The sequence below is a fragment of the Suricata suricatta genome, chromosome 14, assembly GCF_006229205.1.
Source record: "Suricata suricatta isolate VVHF042 chromosome 14, meerkat_22Aug2017_6uvM2_HiC, whole genome shotgun sequence".
Lineage (NCBI taxonomy): Eukaryota > Metazoa > Chordata > Mammalia > Carnivora > Herpestidae > Suricata > Suricata suricatta.
In genome coordinates this window covers 80777009-80795071 of record NC_043713.1, presented here as the reverse complement: position 1 = coordinate 80795071, position 18063 = coordinate 80777009, and the positions used below count along the sequence as shown (strand labels likewise).

At 43.4% G+C, this 18063-nt stretch overlaps 1 protein-coding gene across 1 annotated transcript in view; it reads right to left on the bottom strand.

Moving 5' to 3' along the window:
• Positions 1-558: 558 nt before the first annotated feature.
• BRAP (BRCA1 associated protein) overlaps positions 559-18063 on the bottom strand; it is a 29529-nt gene continuing 12024 nt past the window's right edge. The window contains exons 6-11 of the mRNA XM_029921624.1: positions 13963-14127; positions 13384-13522; positions 12899-13008; positions 9892-9981; positions 5733-5836; positions 559-2969 (exon numbers count right to left, since the gene is read on the bottom strand). Coding sequence (XP_029777484.1) covers positions 2606-2969; positions 5733-5836; positions 9892-9981; positions 12899-13008; positions 13384-13522; positions 13963-14127 — 972 coding nt within the window. The 3' untranslated portion in view covers positions 559-2605. The remainder of the gene's footprint in view (positions 2970-5732; positions 5837-9891; positions 9982-12898; positions 13009-13383; positions 13523-13962; positions 14128-18063) is intronic.

Below are 18063 nucleotides of genomic sequence, written 5' to 3'. Positions count from 1 at the left end.
TTGCAACTTGTGTATCCTCACTGAACCAGGAGAGGGGTTTCCAAGAGATGACAGAAGGCTGTTCATTCATGACTTGCCAAGTCCTCTCCACTCGACGGGCTGGCTGTTTCATTTCTCAGCCCTTTTGCTTAGGGGAGCCTCCCCGTGCATGCGTGAGTTGCTTCAGGGCCTTGTCTTACCCAGTGTATCCTAACAAGTCACATTTGGGACCGTTTCAACAAAACTAAAACAACTTCAGCTTGCTAGAGGCCTGGTTAAAAAGTCAGGCCTATCGATTGGTTTCCATCTGCAAGAGCTGTGTGCTGGGTCTCATCCCGTCTCTGCCCTTTAAGTGCAGATAATTTTCCTTATTCTGTATTTGGTTCAGCTACTATTAGTTTGGGAAGCTGGAGCAGAGGGGCTGGAAAGATGAATAATTTAGCTGGTCACTATATTGTTGAGGGGATGGTCTTTATGCTGCTTTTAAATTCAGGTCACGGACACTTTTCTTAGGTTATTCAGATACAAGCTCCAAAGCAAAGGCCAACCAGCAAGACACAAATTTCACACGGGGCAGAATCACTTCAAAGTTTGGTTATTTTAATGCAATTTCATTGTTCAAGGTAGTACGGATATATTAAGTGGTTCATTTCCATCTTGAAGAAAATACTAACAGCTTCTATCTTATGTAATTTTGTCAAATTCAAACATGACTCTTTAACCTTTTTCAAAAACACTTTATGTATCTTGATAAGATGCTTTTTTTTTTTCTGGAAAACATTTTTAAACCTTCAAGTAGTTTGGAAACATTTGCCTATCTGCTCAGTCCTCTGGGCACAGCCTTTCAGGACGATTATCCCACCTGTAGGCAAATCTCTGTTCCCCAACCTGGTGGCAGGGCTGCTTGGTGGAGGTGATCATGGGAAAATGAGGAGCGAGCAGGCTTTGTAAACTACTTCTAATTCTCGTAATTAGTATGCTACGATCCACCCCAGCTTCTGCAAGGTCAGACATGCAAGACAAGTACTTGGCCAAAAAAGCAGGATTCTAACTAGTGTAAAAATAGATTTTAAATAAAATAGAGTCTCTATAGGAAAGAGAATTAGGTTACACTTTACATTCCCACTCTTGCTTTAAGGTGTCTGTATATGTTAAGTCCGAGGGGCACTTCCAGAGCTGGTCTGCCCGAAGTAGAAATGGAGAATGTCTGAGTACATTCATTTCAAGAAGTTACAGGTAAGGGTTTCTGGGAAGTGCTCCGGCACATCCCACAAAAATGGATGGTGATTAGCAATACAGTTTCTGTGCTAACAAGGAACATGAAGGACATTTAGGCCAAAACGGATGAGGCCTAACGATAGGCTAAATACAATTCTAAAATGTGATCACTGGAAAACTCTGGCTAATTCTAAAGCAGAAAACAAAACCCATCATTTCAGGGTACGTCTTGTTCATCTATCCAGCTACCCCTTCTGGAAGCTAAATTCCAACACAGGTCTTCCTTTAACTTGGCTTAATTACTGCGTATTACGAATTACTTGACGTTAAGGTTTCTAGAGAAAGGACACAGCCCCTCTGTTGGCTCACAGTGAGCACTGCACTGACTGTTTTAAAGGGGCCCTGTAAAAATTCTAATTGTCGGATTTAGAAACAGCCTTTGGTTGTATCTTGAAAGCCTAAGTGAAAATCTGCCCAAGCTCCCTCTCGTCGCAACCTGAGCATGCAGCCCAATCTTTTGTAAACATTCAGAAAATACTGATCCCAGCAAAATACACAATCAGCTTGTCAGAGGCCTCGAGACACATTTTCATGGGGAGGGGAGGTCTGCTTGCCGATCCCTGCTACACGCTAGGAAATCCCCTCTGAGATCGGAGTCTTAGCGCAGCCATTCAAGCCTCCTCTTTACTTGAGGTTCGCAATGTGGCCTGGAGTCCTCAAAAATAAACAACGCAGCAGCACCGCCATTTTCCCTACCCTGGGTCCGCTCGGCCTGCCCCGGGGTGGTTGGTTTTTCCTGGCTGGCCCTGGAGCAAGCGGCTCTGTGACAGGCTAGTGACTAAAGGTTTACAGGCCCAGCCTCTGTCCACATGACACTCAACCAGTTCTTCTTCCCAGGCGCAGGGAGGGGATGACAAGGACATCAGACCAACACTGGGGAGTTTTCATAAATCCTCAGTGGCTAGTGCAAACCTCTCTTCAAAGCAGCTGCTAGACCTCAAGGAACATTACCTTCGAGGTTACAAAAAAAAAAAAAATTTGACATCTTAAACCGACCCCAGAACCGAACGTCAAATACACAGACTCAATAAATACAACGGAAAAATGCGCAGCAGAGCTGGGGCTTCTCTCAAGTAGGAAGGCAAAATGGTCATCAGAATGTCTGAGGTTAGTGAACTGTTACGGTTGAAAACAGCAGCCACCTTCTAAGCCCCGGCCCGTCTCCGTGGGCACTCCGAGCCCGCAGCCCCTGCCTTCATCACCCCGCACGCTAGCAAATGAAAGATCCAGACAACTGCGGTCCACCCTCACTTGTACTTATTTAAGGTCCGCGCTCAGTCAGCGAAGCCCCAGCACACCCTCACTGTGCCGGGGAAACCGGTCTCCGGGACCTCTGTTTCTCGGAAGGTCACTTGCCCCTCTTGCCTCGGCCTTTCCTGGAGGGCAGCTTCCCCCCGCCCCCCGCAGAGGGGGCGCTGGAGGCCGAGGCCATGGCGATGTTGATCTGTCCCTCCTGGATTTCCTGCCGCGTCTCGGCGGGCAGGTGGCTGATCTTCTGCTGCGTCTCCAGGTAGAACATGACGTCACGCAGCTGCTCCTGGATCTCGGTGATCTGCAGGTCCTTCTGGTCGCACGTCTCCTTCAGCACCCTCTCCTCCTCCTTCAGTTTGTTCTGCAGGAGGACCTGGTTGGCGCGCAAACACTTGTTCATTTCCTGCTCCTCTCTGAGCTCTGTGGTGAGTTTGGCCACTTTTGTGTTTAGCTGAGTGCACCTTTTGCAAAACAAAGGAAGACAAAAGCATGTTTTTTCATTTGCTGACACAGTCCCCCTTCTGCTGTGGGATTGAACACAAGCGCTGTGATCTCAGAATCCATTCAGGGACTGGACTCCTATGCCACTGCGGCCTGCCGGACAAAGCAAGGATTCTGCTCTAGTGAACAGCGTAGCTTCCAGACGGTTTTCCTAAGCATCAGAAATTTTTCAAGAGTGGAAACGATTCTACGATTCATGGTAAAACTTCTACTGCTCCTCTGTTTTGCAGCCTGGGGTTGGTGAAATAGATGGCTTAGAGATAACGGCTACGATACAGAAGTTATGAGGAGAAGTGACATTCTTGGAGAGTCAAGTGCTCTGACCTCACTGCATTTGTTGGAGAAGAGCTTTCAAGAATAGGGAGTGCCTTACTCTTGACGCTCAATCTTACTCCTAGGGCAAGAACTACAAATTAAAACAGCACAGCAGGCACATCTTTATGTATCAGAATGCCAAAGAGCTCAGCCGTGGGGAAGGGGGAACTGCATGCGTTGGCACTGGAGGGCGAACTTGTACACAGTCAACGTGACAGGATCTGTAAGACCCACAATTTCACATGCCCTGACATACCTGTTCTAGGGATTTACCCTATAAAATATATTCAAGACTGCACTAAAAGAAACATGGAGAAGAAGGCTTGCTACAACATAGTTTATATTAGTCTAAGACTAGAGAGAACTTAAATGTCCATCAATAGGGGACCCATTAAAATTACTACGGAACCCCCACATAATGCAATACCATGTAGCCATTAAAAAGATCAAGGTAGGGGGCACCTGGGTGGCTCAGTCAGTTAAGCATCCAGCTTCGGCTCAGGTCATGATCTCACAGTCTGTGGGTTCGAGTCCCACGTTAGGCTCTGCACTGACAGCTCAGAGCCTGGAGCCTGCTTCAGATTGTCTCCCTCTCTCTCTGCCCCTCCCCTGCTTGCACTGTCTCTGTCTCTCAAAATAAATAAAAAACATTAAAAAAATTATTATAAAAAAAGAAAGATCAAGGTAGATTTAAATGTGTCAGTATCAGAAAAAAAACTCTCCAAAACAGAATTTTTTTTTACCAAACAGAATACCTAATATTATTCTATTTTTCTAGAAACAAAGATATGTGACACGGTCATATGGGTACACAAAAGATCTGGAAGAGTAAATATTCACTGGTACCATCAATTAATAACAGTAATCTTTAGCTAGCAAAATCTACAGACTGGAAGAAAACTTCCAAACATAGTTCAATTTGTTAGGGAGCCAAAAGTACAGAATATTTTAATTTTTACAACAGTTTAAAAAAAGAAACAACCTTTGGGGTGCCTGGCTGTCAGTAGAGCAGGAGACTCTTGATCTTAAGGCTATGAGTTCAAGCCCCATGTTGGGTGTAGAGATTCCTTAAAAATAATATATTTAAGGGTGTGGGGGAGAAAGATTTTAAAAAATAGGGCGCCTGGGTGGCTCAGTCAGTTGAGTGTCCGACTTCAGCTCAGGTGTGGGTTTGAGCCCCGCATCAGGCTCTGTGCTGACAGCTCAGAGCCTGGAGCCTGTTTCAGATTCTGTGTCTCCCCTTCTCTCTGCTCCTCCCCCACTCACACTCTGTCTCTCGAAAATGAATAAACATCAAAAAAATTTTTAAATAAATAAATAAAATATTTAAAAGAAATAAATCTTGGGTGGTGAGCGTTGTGGGTGATAAATTTGAAACAGATGGGGACACTAGCAGGATATTGTGAATGCCACTCAGTGCCACTGAATTATACACTTACAGTGAATATGACAAATTTTGTTATTGTGATTTTTACCACAATACAAAAACAACTATTAAAATAACTTCTGACGATGGGGAAAACAGTTGAAGGGCATATGGAAACTCACTGCACTATCCTGGCAACCTCTGTAAATCTGAATCATTCCAGAATAAAGGTTTCCTAAAAAAAAAAAAAGTTCTCCTTATTTCTCATCCGCTGTCTGGAGGTAAAAAGCCCAACTACTTTTGTGGATCCACTTACACTAGAAAGGTAATTTCTATGAGCAGCAACAGACTCTCCATATCACAGCAGGAGAGGATGTTCTTGTCATGCTGTTCTTGAGTTTTTCCCTCCACATTCAACAACTCTGCCCTTTAACTCCTGCCTAAGGCCAGAATACACAGTGTGTCCAGGCCCAGTAACACGCTTTCTCTCCTGCCAGTTCTCAGCCACCATGGATCAGAGAAGCTGCAGCCCTGAGCACAAAGGAATTGCCTTCTACAGGCACATCTGCACATACAGTGAGCGCAGACATCAGGAAAGAGCACTGCATTCCACACGGCGTCTATCTGGTCTGAAGTGCTGTCGTTTTTAATAATGATAAGTTTGCTCCATAAATAGGGAGACCCCTGAAAACCTAGTGATAGACACCCTTTGAAAAGGAGGGTGAGTGGTGCCTGGGGGACTCAGTCAGTTAAGTGTTCAACTTCGGCTCAGGTCATGATCTCGTGGTTCGTGGGTTCGAGCCCTGCATCTGGGCTCTGTGCTGACAGCTCAGAGCCTGGAGCCTGCTTTGGATTCTGTGTCTCCCTCTCTCTCCAACCCTCCCCTGCTCATGCTCTGTTTCTCTCAAAAATAAATAAAAACATTAAAAAAAAAAAAGAAAGAAAAGGAAAGTGTTTTCATAGGCATGGAGGAGAGGCCACCTGCTTGCAGAGCCTGTAAAAACGAGATCACTGAGTTAAAGAAGAGACCAAGTACACCTACTTTCTTTCCACAGACTGCTTTTCTTTTAGGAGATCATTTAGTCTGTGCTCCAGATTGTCACACTTCTCAATTGTTTCTTTAAATTTGGTCTTCATGTTGTTAATCTGGAAGAGCAAACAGAGATCAGTTTCACTTCACAGAAGCATAGCTGTGAGGTCTTTGGGGCTGACTTCACAAGTGTTTTTTTTTCAATGACCTGTCTGTAACGTTGACAAACCCAACTAAGAAAAGGTGAGATAATCATTTGGAAGAATTTCTGCAACAGAAATAAACATTTTGAGAAATCCTTTCCCCCTGCTTCTCTATACCAGGATGAACGAGGGACCTCAGCTACATGGCAAGCGAAGCTGCTCGGAAGGAAAGAGCGAGCTCAGACAGTAGGGCAGGAGACGGTCTGTCAGAGGCCAGACCAGGGCCTCCCTTTCTTAACTCACCATTTTTTTTCCTCCTGAGATCACATCCCCCAAATTACTAACCAAATAATCTAACAAATGAATCTAATCCAAGAAAATTGTGATAATGGATTTTAGCTGTTTGGGTCTCCCCCTGCCCCCAGAAAACCACATTACTAAATTTTCTCATGCACCATGAAGCCACATGGCACGTAAGTGGTTCCTGATTAGAATTGGTAAATGCAACATAGAGAGAACTCATTCATGTTACATTGTCTTATAAACTGAAGAGAATTTTAAAATGCTGGTGTATCGTTTGTCAGAAACCAAGGGTCTGTTGAAGGCTGGCTGAGCAGACGTTGGATGAGGGCAGGTGTGAAGATCTACCCAACTGAGAAGCGCCTCACCTCTACCAGTCTGAAGACGAGAAGGGAGAAGACTGGCGGGGAGCAGTGAGGCTGGTGGATCATGATGCAGTAGTAACAGAAACTGACAATTTAAATCCTATGCCCCAAGCACCAGCCAGATGTTGTGTAAGCAGTATCTCCTTTATATTTGATAAGATGTCAGAGGCTTCAGTGTGTCAACTTTTCACAGAACCAGGTTTATGGAAAGGTGAGGCAATATGCCCAAGGTCACCCAGCTAGAGCATGGTGGATCTGGGACTGGGTCCGAGTTCTAAACCGCTCCGCGCCGCACCGCAGGCCACAGCCATACAGCAAAGCAAAAATGACCTCTGGGCAGCTCTAAACTCCCAGCAGGGCTCCACCATGCACGCAACATCCATCATGTTAGAAAAAGGGCCACTGGTTTTAATACTTTCTTCTAAAAACTTGCCATATGGCCTGCTGAGTAGATTTCTAACAGCATTGCTTTTTTTTTTAAGTAAGAACATAACTGTAGAAATTAACCTTATAGCTAAGTTCTGTTAAGTTAGAAAAACATGCAATTCAAAGAAGATTCCTCTATGTCATAAAAATAATAGCTTAAAAACTGCTCTAATTCTTGTTTGGTATTCATTTTCTCCTCATTGTTGTTTTGAAATAAAAGACCACTAGGATCCTTTTAACACTGTCTTCTAAACTGACGCCTGTTAGTTTAGGGAAATTGGAAAGGAGAGAAATGACTGTCAAAAGGAACAAAACTGCATATTTTGCTCACTCAAGATACTTAAATCAAACACGCTTAAATCAAGATTAAAAATAACCAAATAACTACAAGAAGCTTTTTAATATTGCTATAGATGAATGTTACAATGGTTTAAGTTGATGCCTTCTTAGAACATTTTCTGACCTTGAGTCACAGTAAGAAACGGTATACATACGCACACACAAGTGACGCAACAGCTTAACAAAGCAGTATTAAATATGGCAACACATTCTGATATTTTAGATCTATTCTCTTCTCTTTCATAAAAATGCCAGCTGTGCTCCACCAAACTCATTTCAGAATCCACAGCTGGGAAAAATACTGATTTACATGGAGTTAGAGGTCTAAGGAGAAAAGGATTCGTAGAGGAATTCACCTGACTCTCTGCTCTATGTTCTTCATTTCGTACATGGCCCCACTAAAACAAGAAACTTGGAGTGGGCATGAGCTTCATTTTCTAGAACAGACTCTCCCATGCTATAATGACCACACTACCAAAGGCACCGCGGGGTGGGGGTTGGGAGCAGGGACGAAGTAGTGTTGTGACTGAAGTCCACACAGAGCACCGTGAACAAGACTATCAGTGACGCCCGAGGTCCACTACGGTTTCGCCCTGCACACCCTCTCCTGTTGGAGGTTCCGGCGGACAGAGGACTGGTCAAAAGGAGGACAGGGGCAGGAACAAAAGGTTTGCATCATTCCTTAACTTAGAGATAAGCAACATTTGTTATTAGAAAACAGAACATCCTTTTCAAGCCCTTCAAGCTTTTTATTTAGGGCTGCTCTGGCGTCCATCTTACCCCTACATAAAAGGGAACACAAATTTCAGTTTTTAGCTTTCTGGCCCCTTGACTTACTTCTCATGGGCATTTGTTAGGGAATGCAGTTAATCCTAAAGGGTCTTAGAAAGGAGAGAGAACCCTAAGCTTCGGTCTCAAGGGTCTGTACAAAGACCCATTAGGTACACCGCTTGTGGAAATGCCCGGTACTGAGGCTGCGCGGACTTGCCAGTGCTCCTCCTCGGGACTCAGGACTCGACACCACGGCGGTAACCAGAGCTTGGCCTCCTGGGTGCTGTTGGAGGCATGTCCCTCCCATGTGTGTTCCATCCAAGCCCATTCAGTACCGAAGTCCTGGTCTGAGATCTAGTTATGCCGGGGACTCACAAAATTACTAAAATAATCACTTAAGGATTTTAATTACTTATTTTAGTGTTATTAAGATTTTATTTTCTTTCAGAGAGGGAAGTATGCATGCACAAGTGCATGTGCCAAGTTGGGGGGAGGGGCAGAGGGGAAGACAGAGAATCTTAAGGAGGTTCCATGCTCAGTGCAAGAGCTGACATACTGAAGTTGATCCCATGACCCTGGCCTGGGATCATGACCTGAGCAGAAATTAAGAGTAGGATGCTCAGCCAAATGAGCCACCCAGGCGCCCCAATCATTTAAAAAATTTTAAAAGCCTGTACTTAATACTAAGAGGATCAGTGAATTATGAATACTGTCCCTAGAACTCGAGAAAGGTTCTTGGAGCGCCCGGTCTACGTGGTTTTCAAAATGCCTTCTTTGGAGCCGTCAGGGTCCCTTGCACATCCTGGAGACGATGGGAGAAGCAAGCAGGTGAAGCTCTCAGCCCCCATCTGCATTTCCACCAAAACCACACCACTGTTTTCTTTTACCTGGTAGACAAGTGAGTGGCATTTTCTTTCAAGGATTTTGTTAAATTCAAAAACCTCAGTCCTAGACAAATAAGGCATCGCAGGAACCATGGAAGCTCTAGCACCTCTGCCTGGTCTTCTCTTCCGTTTCGAGGGCTCAGCACCGCCCTGGGCCACGGAAGCCCACATGCAGCTCCGCAAGGCCGCTGTTCCCGAGCTGACCAACCAACCGGCTGACTCAGGTTACAAGTCCTCATGTGCATACTTCTGGTTTTTTAATGGAATTGCACAAGGCACTAGAAAGCCTGACTGAAGCTAAGAAACAAATCTCTCCTCAATCAAAAACACCAAAATACTCAATTCTTCAAATCCAAGTTTTCTTTTTTCAGGGTGCATAGCAGGTATTTCATTTCTTCCTTATATTTAGTAAATTCTAGAGCTCAGCATACGGTTTAATGCATTCTTCTGGATCTAGGAGCCCTAGGTGAGAGTGTATGTTGGTTTCCCTCCCCTTCTTAAATAATGCTCAGCCGAATGCGTATGCCACAGCCTATTTTTGCCTCTTCCTTTCCCTGATTTTGACTAATTTCATTCTCATTGTGGTCTAGAATTTCTTGTTGCCTGACTCTCCCTTCAGGGGCTAAGTCTGTAACATAATGATAATGATTCATGTTTTTCACCACTTCTCTCTGGAATCCTGATCTAAAGTTAGATTACCGAGGTAAGCCGACTGATTGCAAATTCTTGTTTTCTTTCTTCTCTCCACCGCCCCCACCCAGGCTTTATTGAGATATAACTGACATATGACAAAGGTTTCTTTTTAAAGGCAAAACAATCCTCTATCTCTGTATCAGCATAAGGAAGATTCCGCATTCCTCTGTTGTTGTATTTTGCCTTCTCCCACCCGACCTCAGATAGCCCTGCCAAGTAGCACGTCAGCAGTGCCCAGACAGAAACTTACTTCCTCTGCCGTGTCCTTCTCTATCCGAACTATCTTGTTTTCCCAGTAGATTCGCTGAGATTCCAGCTGGCTTGTTAGTAAATACGAATACTAAAAACAGAGAACAGACACCAAAACGTACGTCACTGGAGTTTCTGCATTTCAATAAAACCTTTTATTTTTATTTTTTTAAAAACCTGACTTCTAATGACCTAGAGAGAAGTAAATATAATCATCGAAATGGGTATTACATCTTGGTTACACTCTGCTCAACAAATCATGAAAATACAGAGATGTCAATTACACTCCTGACCTGGGGCTTACAATCCAGTCTGGACAAGCAAGCAGAGAAATGTACATTAACAAGTAAGTTTCTGTTCAAGCTAATTTCTTTAAGTTTATTTATTTATTATTGAGAGACAGAGAAAGAGCACAAGTTGGGGAGAGGCAGAGAGAGAGGGAGACAGAATCCGAAGCAGGCTTCAGGCTCTGTCAGCACAGAGCCCCACGTGGGGCTCAAACCCACAAACTGTGAGATCATGACTGAGCGGAAGTCAGACACCCAACCAAATGAGCCACCCAACTGCCCCATCAGGCTAATTTTAAAAAGGACCCCCAGGTTTTTAAAATTAAAGTGTTAACTCAATGGGGCACCTGGGTGGCTCAGTCAGTTGAGTGTCCGACTTCAGCCTGAGTCATGATCTCACAGTTTGTGAGTTCAAGCCCCTCATCAGGCTCTGTGCTGACAGCTTGGAGCCTGCTTCGGATTTCTGTGTGTGTGTCTCTCTCTCCACCCCTCCCCAGCTCACACTTGCACGCCCACTCTCTCTCTCTGTCAAAAATGAAATTAAAAAAAAAAAAAAACTAAAAGAAAAAAAAACCCAAAGTGTTAAATCAGCTCACCCTCCCTCTAGGAAGCTGTCCCTGTCCCGCCCAGCCTGGGCTTAAGCACCCCTCTCAGCTCCCTTCGCATAATGCCTGTCATCAACGGCACTTAGGATGCTAGCACTTAATCACCAGATCTCCCGGACTAGAATATGAACTCTTTGAAAGTGAGGGCTCTATCTTTACTTCTGTAGCCCCAGTGCCTAGCACAGGCTGGATGTCAAGAAATGTTTGCTACTTGACTGCATGCATGAATGACAGTGTGCTGTGTAACTACTGAGGAAGGACGGACGGCTTATGACTGTAGGGTCTGGGAGGAGTCCTGAAAGGAGAGATATTGGCGCGCTCTCGACAGACAGGTGGAGGAGATGGGAAGACAGAGGTCTGATTCCGAAGAACTACTGGACCCAGATGTGAGCTGTGGACATTTACGGTCTCTTCAAGATGAAGATGTAACATCCATGAGCCTAGGGAGCAAGGTATGGGCAGATGGGGCCTATAGAAGGCCCTGGGGTATTATATTGAAAAATGTGGACCATGGAGTGGCAACGTCACATCTGCATTTCAGAAAAGCCATTCTAAAAGACTAAAAAGAGATCTGAATATGCTTGTAAGCTAGAGAAGAGAATAAAGGTGCAAGAGAGAGAAGGGACAGATGGGAGACCGTGTGTGTGCCACGAGATTGCACACTTCGAGGACAGGGAGTCTGTGCAATGCTTCCCTCTCAGCAGCAAGGAGAGTGGCCAACAGACAGCAGCCCTCAATAAACATTTGTGTGGTTTTTAAAAAATTTTTTAAAAAATTAAAATTTTTTAAAATTTTATTTTTGAGAGAGAGAGAGAGACAGAGCATAAGCAGGGCAGGGGCAGAGAGAGAGAGGGAGACACAGAATCTGAAGCAGGCTCCAGGTTCTGAGCTGTCAGCCCAGAGCCTGATGCGGGGCTTGAACTCATAGAGTTCATGACCTGAGTTGAAGTCAGACACTTAGCTGACTGAGTCACCCAGGTGCCCCAATAAACATTTATTGAATGAATACGCTCAGAGTTAATGTGGAAGGGTTCCTTCTGAAAACATAATGTAAAAGGTTTAAACTTTTTCATATTAATACAATTAAACGTCAGCCTTTTCTTAGGCCATTCTACTCAATCTATAAGATCATATAAGTCTGGAGATGAGCATCTTTTCGCTCTCCCAGCTGAGCTATTTCGGGCCCTTGGAGATGAGCAACTTTTCAAATATCCATTTCCTCCCAAGTCTAAACTATTTGTTTAAAAAATATTTTTAATGTTTATTTATTTTTGAGAGAGAGAGAGAGTGCACGTGGGGGAGGAGTGGAGAAAGGGGAGACAGAAACCGAAGCAGGCTCCAGGCTCCAAGCTGTCAGCACAGAACCTGACGGGGGGCTTGAACTCAAGACTGTGAGATCATGACCTGATCTGAAGTCAGACACTTAACCGACTGAGTCACCTAGGCGCCCCTAAGCTATTTGCTTTTAAAACAATCAGTTTAAAATTAATACAAAAGAAGACTCATGTTAAACTTCTCCTTCACTACCATAAAATTTGCAATATACCAATTTTATAGTAGATGGGATTTACTGCGACAGTGAAAAATCAGACCGTGTTAGTTCTGTTGTTTCTCCCAACTACATATGAATACCCCAAATGGCTTTATATATATGTATATATATAAAGCATCAAATTCATAAAATACATACTTTGAGTACATAAGCATCTAATTCATAAAATAGCCAAGATACGCAAAAAAAAGCTTCCTGGCCACGGAAGGATGCTACTGGGGTTTCCTCATTCAACCTGCTCAGTTTCCAATGGCTACTGTGATGCCTGCCGACGGAAAAATTCTTAACTGCCAGTTTTATTGCAGCTGGAGGACCACCTTGTCATTAAGCCTGAGACAATGAGAAACATCCCATTCAAAACAAGACAACACAGTGAATCTTAAGACTTCCAAAGAAGAAAATTAGATAGAATAACAGTATAATCCTCTACAGTGATGATAAGACTTTAAAAAACAGTTGACATACAGAGTAAATGGCAAAGCAAAAGCCCAAGCCACTTTTTAAGGTAGGACAGTAAAGAGCAATAGAAAAAGGTACTTAGTAATTCCTAGCACAGTATCTTACCTCTAACTGTAAGGCATCTATTTTCTCTTCCTGGCAAGTATCACCCTCACATTCATACTGTACTATTTTTCCATCTGTTTTACTTGCAACCAGTCGATGGACATAATTATCTAAAGAAAAGAAAGAATGAATCAATCAAGGCTTGTTTCTTTAGAATGAAAAGGGTCTGCATATACTTCTAACTTTGCCAGAATTTTTGTTTTTACAGGTCTAAGTTAAATGTCTTGCAATTCTTTCTGTACCAGTGGGCCAACTCATTTGATACTAAGAAAGAGTCAGAGGACAAGAATGGAAGTATCAACTCTCTTAATCATGTGCCATTCGGGCTGTTTGTAGGCAATACTGCCCTACGGGGGGCACCCTGAGATTTCAAGTTTGCCACAGTCGGCAGGAAGATTCCAAGCTTTGAGAGGAAGGGGAGAGGTTCCGAGGGGGACGCGTTCATGCAGAATGAATCCAGATTAGAAAACGAGAATGTCCTTCACCTCCGGCATAGTCCCAGACTCGATGGTTGGTAAGCTGCATGGCATACGTGTGCTGGGTCTCCTCAAAGTGCTTATAGGCGTGGCGACTGACGTATCGTCCGCATCCTATGTGGCCGCATATTAAACAAATCCAAAGGTTCTGCCGAGGACGAGGTAGATCTTGATTAGTTGTACCAAAACACACGAGCTGCCTCACTCAGAGTGGGAAAGGCCCTGACACAGAATGAAGCTGACTTATTTCTAAAGGAGTTTTGAATTAAGTATGTGTTTAAAATGCAAAAAGCAAGGATGCTTTTATGGGTCATTCTCTTGCTCTGGATTTTAAGGACCTCTAGGGAAATAGGAAGACAAATGATTCACAATTTAACGGTAAAAGTCTAGTTCTTTTCAAAAAATAAAAGCACAGAGCTTTTTGCTTCAGAGTGCAAAATAATGTATTCGTATTTCTTGCATGACCCTAGACAAAAAGAGAAAAAGAATCAGTCTGAAAAAGAATTCAATTTAAGCCACAGAGGGCGGAAGCAGCCCCCAGAGCATGAAACCTGCGTCCGTCACTCCTTCCCACCGGCCGCCACTCACTTCCTGAACGCCGCACTCGAAACACTTATTCTCCTCCACCGGCTCCGGTGTCTGGCAGTAGCGGCACACAGGACACCTGCCCAGGAGATCAACACAGAAGACAGCTGTCACAGAACCAAAAGCCAAAAACCAAATTTTAAATCTTCTTCTCTCACACGCTATATGTTACAGTTTATTATAACTAAGAATGCCACTCAAAGAACACTTAAAGCTATTCCCAAACAAAATGAAAAAACAAAAAACAAAAACCCAACATCTTAACAAAGGAGAAGAAAAGGGAAGAATCTTGATCTGCTTCATACCTTTTCCCACTCTTCTGTCTAAAGCCTCATCAAAGAACTAGATATGCACAGGTTAGAATTAAGGATGTAAGACAAGTTATGAATTTTGTTTTATGTCTAGTTATCCATAAAGCATTTTTTACTTCAAACAATCCACCTTATCTCCATTTCCCAAAGATCTAAATCACTCAAAATCTACCCCGTCCTAAGTTGCTCCTAAGAGTTAGAACTAAAATCTGTAATAAATTTCACCCCCTCCCCACCAAAAAAGTTAATGTATTTCTTGAAGTGCACATGACATTCTTCCATAAAACGAACATGTGGAAGAGGATACCAGTGTTAAATACTCAAGTTTCAATTTATGGAAAGCCAATAAAAAATAGCACTGAAGCTAAACCCACAAGAAACAGAGGAGAAAGATAGATGGACACCAGGGGCCATGGGGAGGGTGCAGTAGGGAGATGTTGGCCAGAGGGTATACATCCAATTATATGGGGTAAATCAATTCTGGAGAACGGGCTCACGTCAATGTGAGTATAGCTGACAACACTGTATTGGTTTTGAAATTTGCTTAGAAGACAGACTGAGTATTCTCACCACACAGACACACACACACAGGAAAAACCGGAAACTGGTAAACGTGTGAGGTAATAGACATATGCTGACTGGCTTGGTTGTATTTGATAACGTATATGCATGCTGAGTCATCAGGTTGTACATTTTAAATACATACAATTTTTTTTTTTAAAGCAAATTGGGGGCACCTAGCTGGCTTAATCAGTGGAGGAGGTGTCACTTCATCTCAGGGTCATGAGTTCGAGCTCCACATTGAGGGTTACTTTTTTAAATGATTTTTATTTATAAATAATCTCTATCCCTAATGTGGGACTTGAACTCAAGACCCTGAGATCAACAGTCGCATGCTCTAGCGACTGAGCCAGCCAGGTGCCCGAAATACATACGATTTTTGGTGATCAATTATAGTTTGATAAAGCTGGGGGAGGAAAGGCATTTAAAAATCCATTAATGCTTTTCTGTTATACTCAAGAGAAAGTAACACTAAGTACCAGTCATGAATATTTTTGTCAGGCAGGCAAAAATGATAGAAAGTGGGTTATAGTTGAAACTAACTGTGAACTGACACCAAGAAGGAAGAATGCTTAAGATAACACCTCATATCCATTTGTTACTCAACTACTCAACGGGAGTAAATAAAACCAAGAAAAGGAAATAAGCAGGAAGAACACGAAGTTCTTATCACAAATGAGGAGGTTCTATCTGCATTCGTAAGAGAAAGCTAAATGATTTAGTCTGTCTCCTTGTTTAGTATCAACAGAGAAGCCAGACACATACCCTGATGTTCATAGCAGTATTACCAACAACGGCCACATCATGGAAGCAGCCCAAGTGTCCATTAATAGATGAATAAGATGCGGTATATACAGGATGGAATACAACTCAGCCAAAACAGAGAACGAAATCCTGCCATTTGCAATGACACGGATGGAGCTAGAGAGTATAATGCTAAGTGAAGTCAGTCAGAAAAAAATAAATACCACAGGATTTCACTCATACGTGGAATTTCAGAAACAAAACAAATGAGCAAAGGGGAAAAAGAGAGAGAGAGAGTCAAAACAAGAAACAGACACCTAACTATAGAGAACAACCTCATAGTTAACAGAGGAAATGGGATGGGGGTGATGGGGATTAAGAAGTACATTTGTGGGGCACCTGGGTGGCTCAATCGGTTAAGCCTCCGGCTTCGGCTTAGGACAGATCTCACGTTCGTGGGTTCGAGCCCCGTGTCGGGCTCTGTGCTGACAGCTAGCTCAGAGCCTGGAGCCTGCTTCTGGTTCTGTCTCCTTCTCTCTCTGCCCCTCCCCCTCTCATGCTCTGTCTCTCTCTGTCTCAAAAATAAATAAAACATTAAAAAAATTAAGAAAAAAAAAGAAGTACCTTTGTGATGAGCATCGGGTGTGGTATGGGAACGTTGAATCATTATACTGCATACTTAAAAACTAACATTACTCTGTATGTTAACTCACTGGAATTAAAAAAAATTTTTAATGTATTTATTTTCTTTCTTTCTTTTTTTTTTTAAATGTTTTTAATTTATTTTTGAGAGACAGAGAGAGACAGCGCAAGTAGGGGAGGGTCAGAGAGAGAGAAAGATACAGAATCTGAAGCAGGCTCCAGGCTCTGAGCTAGCTGTCAGCACAGAGCCTGACGTGGGGCTCGAACCCACGAACCATGGGATCATGCCCTGAGCCGAAGCCGGATGCTTAACTGATTGAGCCCCCCAGGCGCCCCAATGTTTATTTATTTTCACGAGATATGGAGAGGCAGAGAGAGAGGGAGGTAGAGGATCCAACGTGGGCTCTGCGCTGACAGCAAAGAGCCTAACGCAGGACTCAAATTCATGAACTGTGAGATCATGACCCGAGCTGAAGTTGGCCGCTTAACCAACTGAGCCATCCAAGCACCCTTTTTGTTTCCTTAAATTTTTAATGTTTATTTATGGAGACAGAGAGAGAAAGAGAGAGAGAGAGAGAGAGAGAACACTCACTGGAATTTTAATTTTTTTTTTTAATTTTTTTTTTTTAACATTTATTTATTTTTGAGAGAGAGACAGAGAAAAGAGCAGGAGTGGAGGAGGGGCAGTGAGAGCAAAGGAGACACAGAATCTGAAGCAGGCTCCAGGCTCTGAGCTGCCAGCAAGAGCTTGACCCAGGAATTGAACTCAGGAACAGCAAGATTATGCCCTGAGCTGAAATTAAGAGTCATATGCTTAACTGACTGAGCCACCCTGGCGCCCCTGGGGCCAGAACTCACTGGAATTTACATAAAAACTTTGAAAAGAAGCCAGAAGACAAATTGGCAGAAATAAGAATAGCAGATGTACTGAGCAGCAAGCAGCCTTTTTAAAAAATAAGAATAGTGATCATTTTTTTTCCTTTTGAGAATGAGGGCACAAGTGAGTGAGAGGCAGAGAAAGAGAGAGAAGTGGGGCTCACCTGAAAGAGGGTTAGAGCTTCCTCAAAGTAATGCTTGAACTCACAAACTGTGAGATCATAACCTGAGCCGAAGGCAGATGCTTAACCGACTGAGCTCCCCAGGAGCCCCAAACAGCAAGCAGTTTTGCCAAATGTACAAACTAGCTGTGGTCATTCCTTTGGTCTGTGTGGCAGCTGAGGTAGTGGTTGGATTTAAAAAAAATACACACACACACACACACACAGTATATATATATACAGTGCCTGGGTGGCTCAGTCAGTTAAGCATCTGACTCTTGATCTTGGCTCAGATCATGATTCTAGGGTCGTGGGATTTTACCCTGTGTTAGGCTCTACGTTAAGTGTCAAGCCTGCTTAGGATTCTCTCCCTCCCCCCCTCTCTCCTTGCTTATGCTCTTAAGGAAAAAAAAGTGTGTATTCACTGAGAAAAAAGTCTTTAAAAACTAACAAACGGGTGCCTGGGTGGCTCAGCCTGGTAAGCGTCTGACTCCTGGTTTTGGCTCAGGGCACGGTCTCACAGGGTGTTGAGGTCAAGCGTTGGGCTCCGTGCTGGCACTGCAGAGCCTGCTTGAGATTCTTAGTCTCCCTCTTTCTCTGCCCTTCCCCTGCTCATTCTCTCTCTCTCTCTCAAATATTTTTTTAAAAAAATTAAGTAAAACAATTAATTCTGAAATCTTATTTCCTACAGTATGCCAGAATGAGTTTCTGGAATGTTAAATATGATCCCTGAGAATTAAAAAGAGAAAAGGGGAAAAAAATTACAAAAATCACCTTATTGATATTATACATGTAGTATTCTATGACAT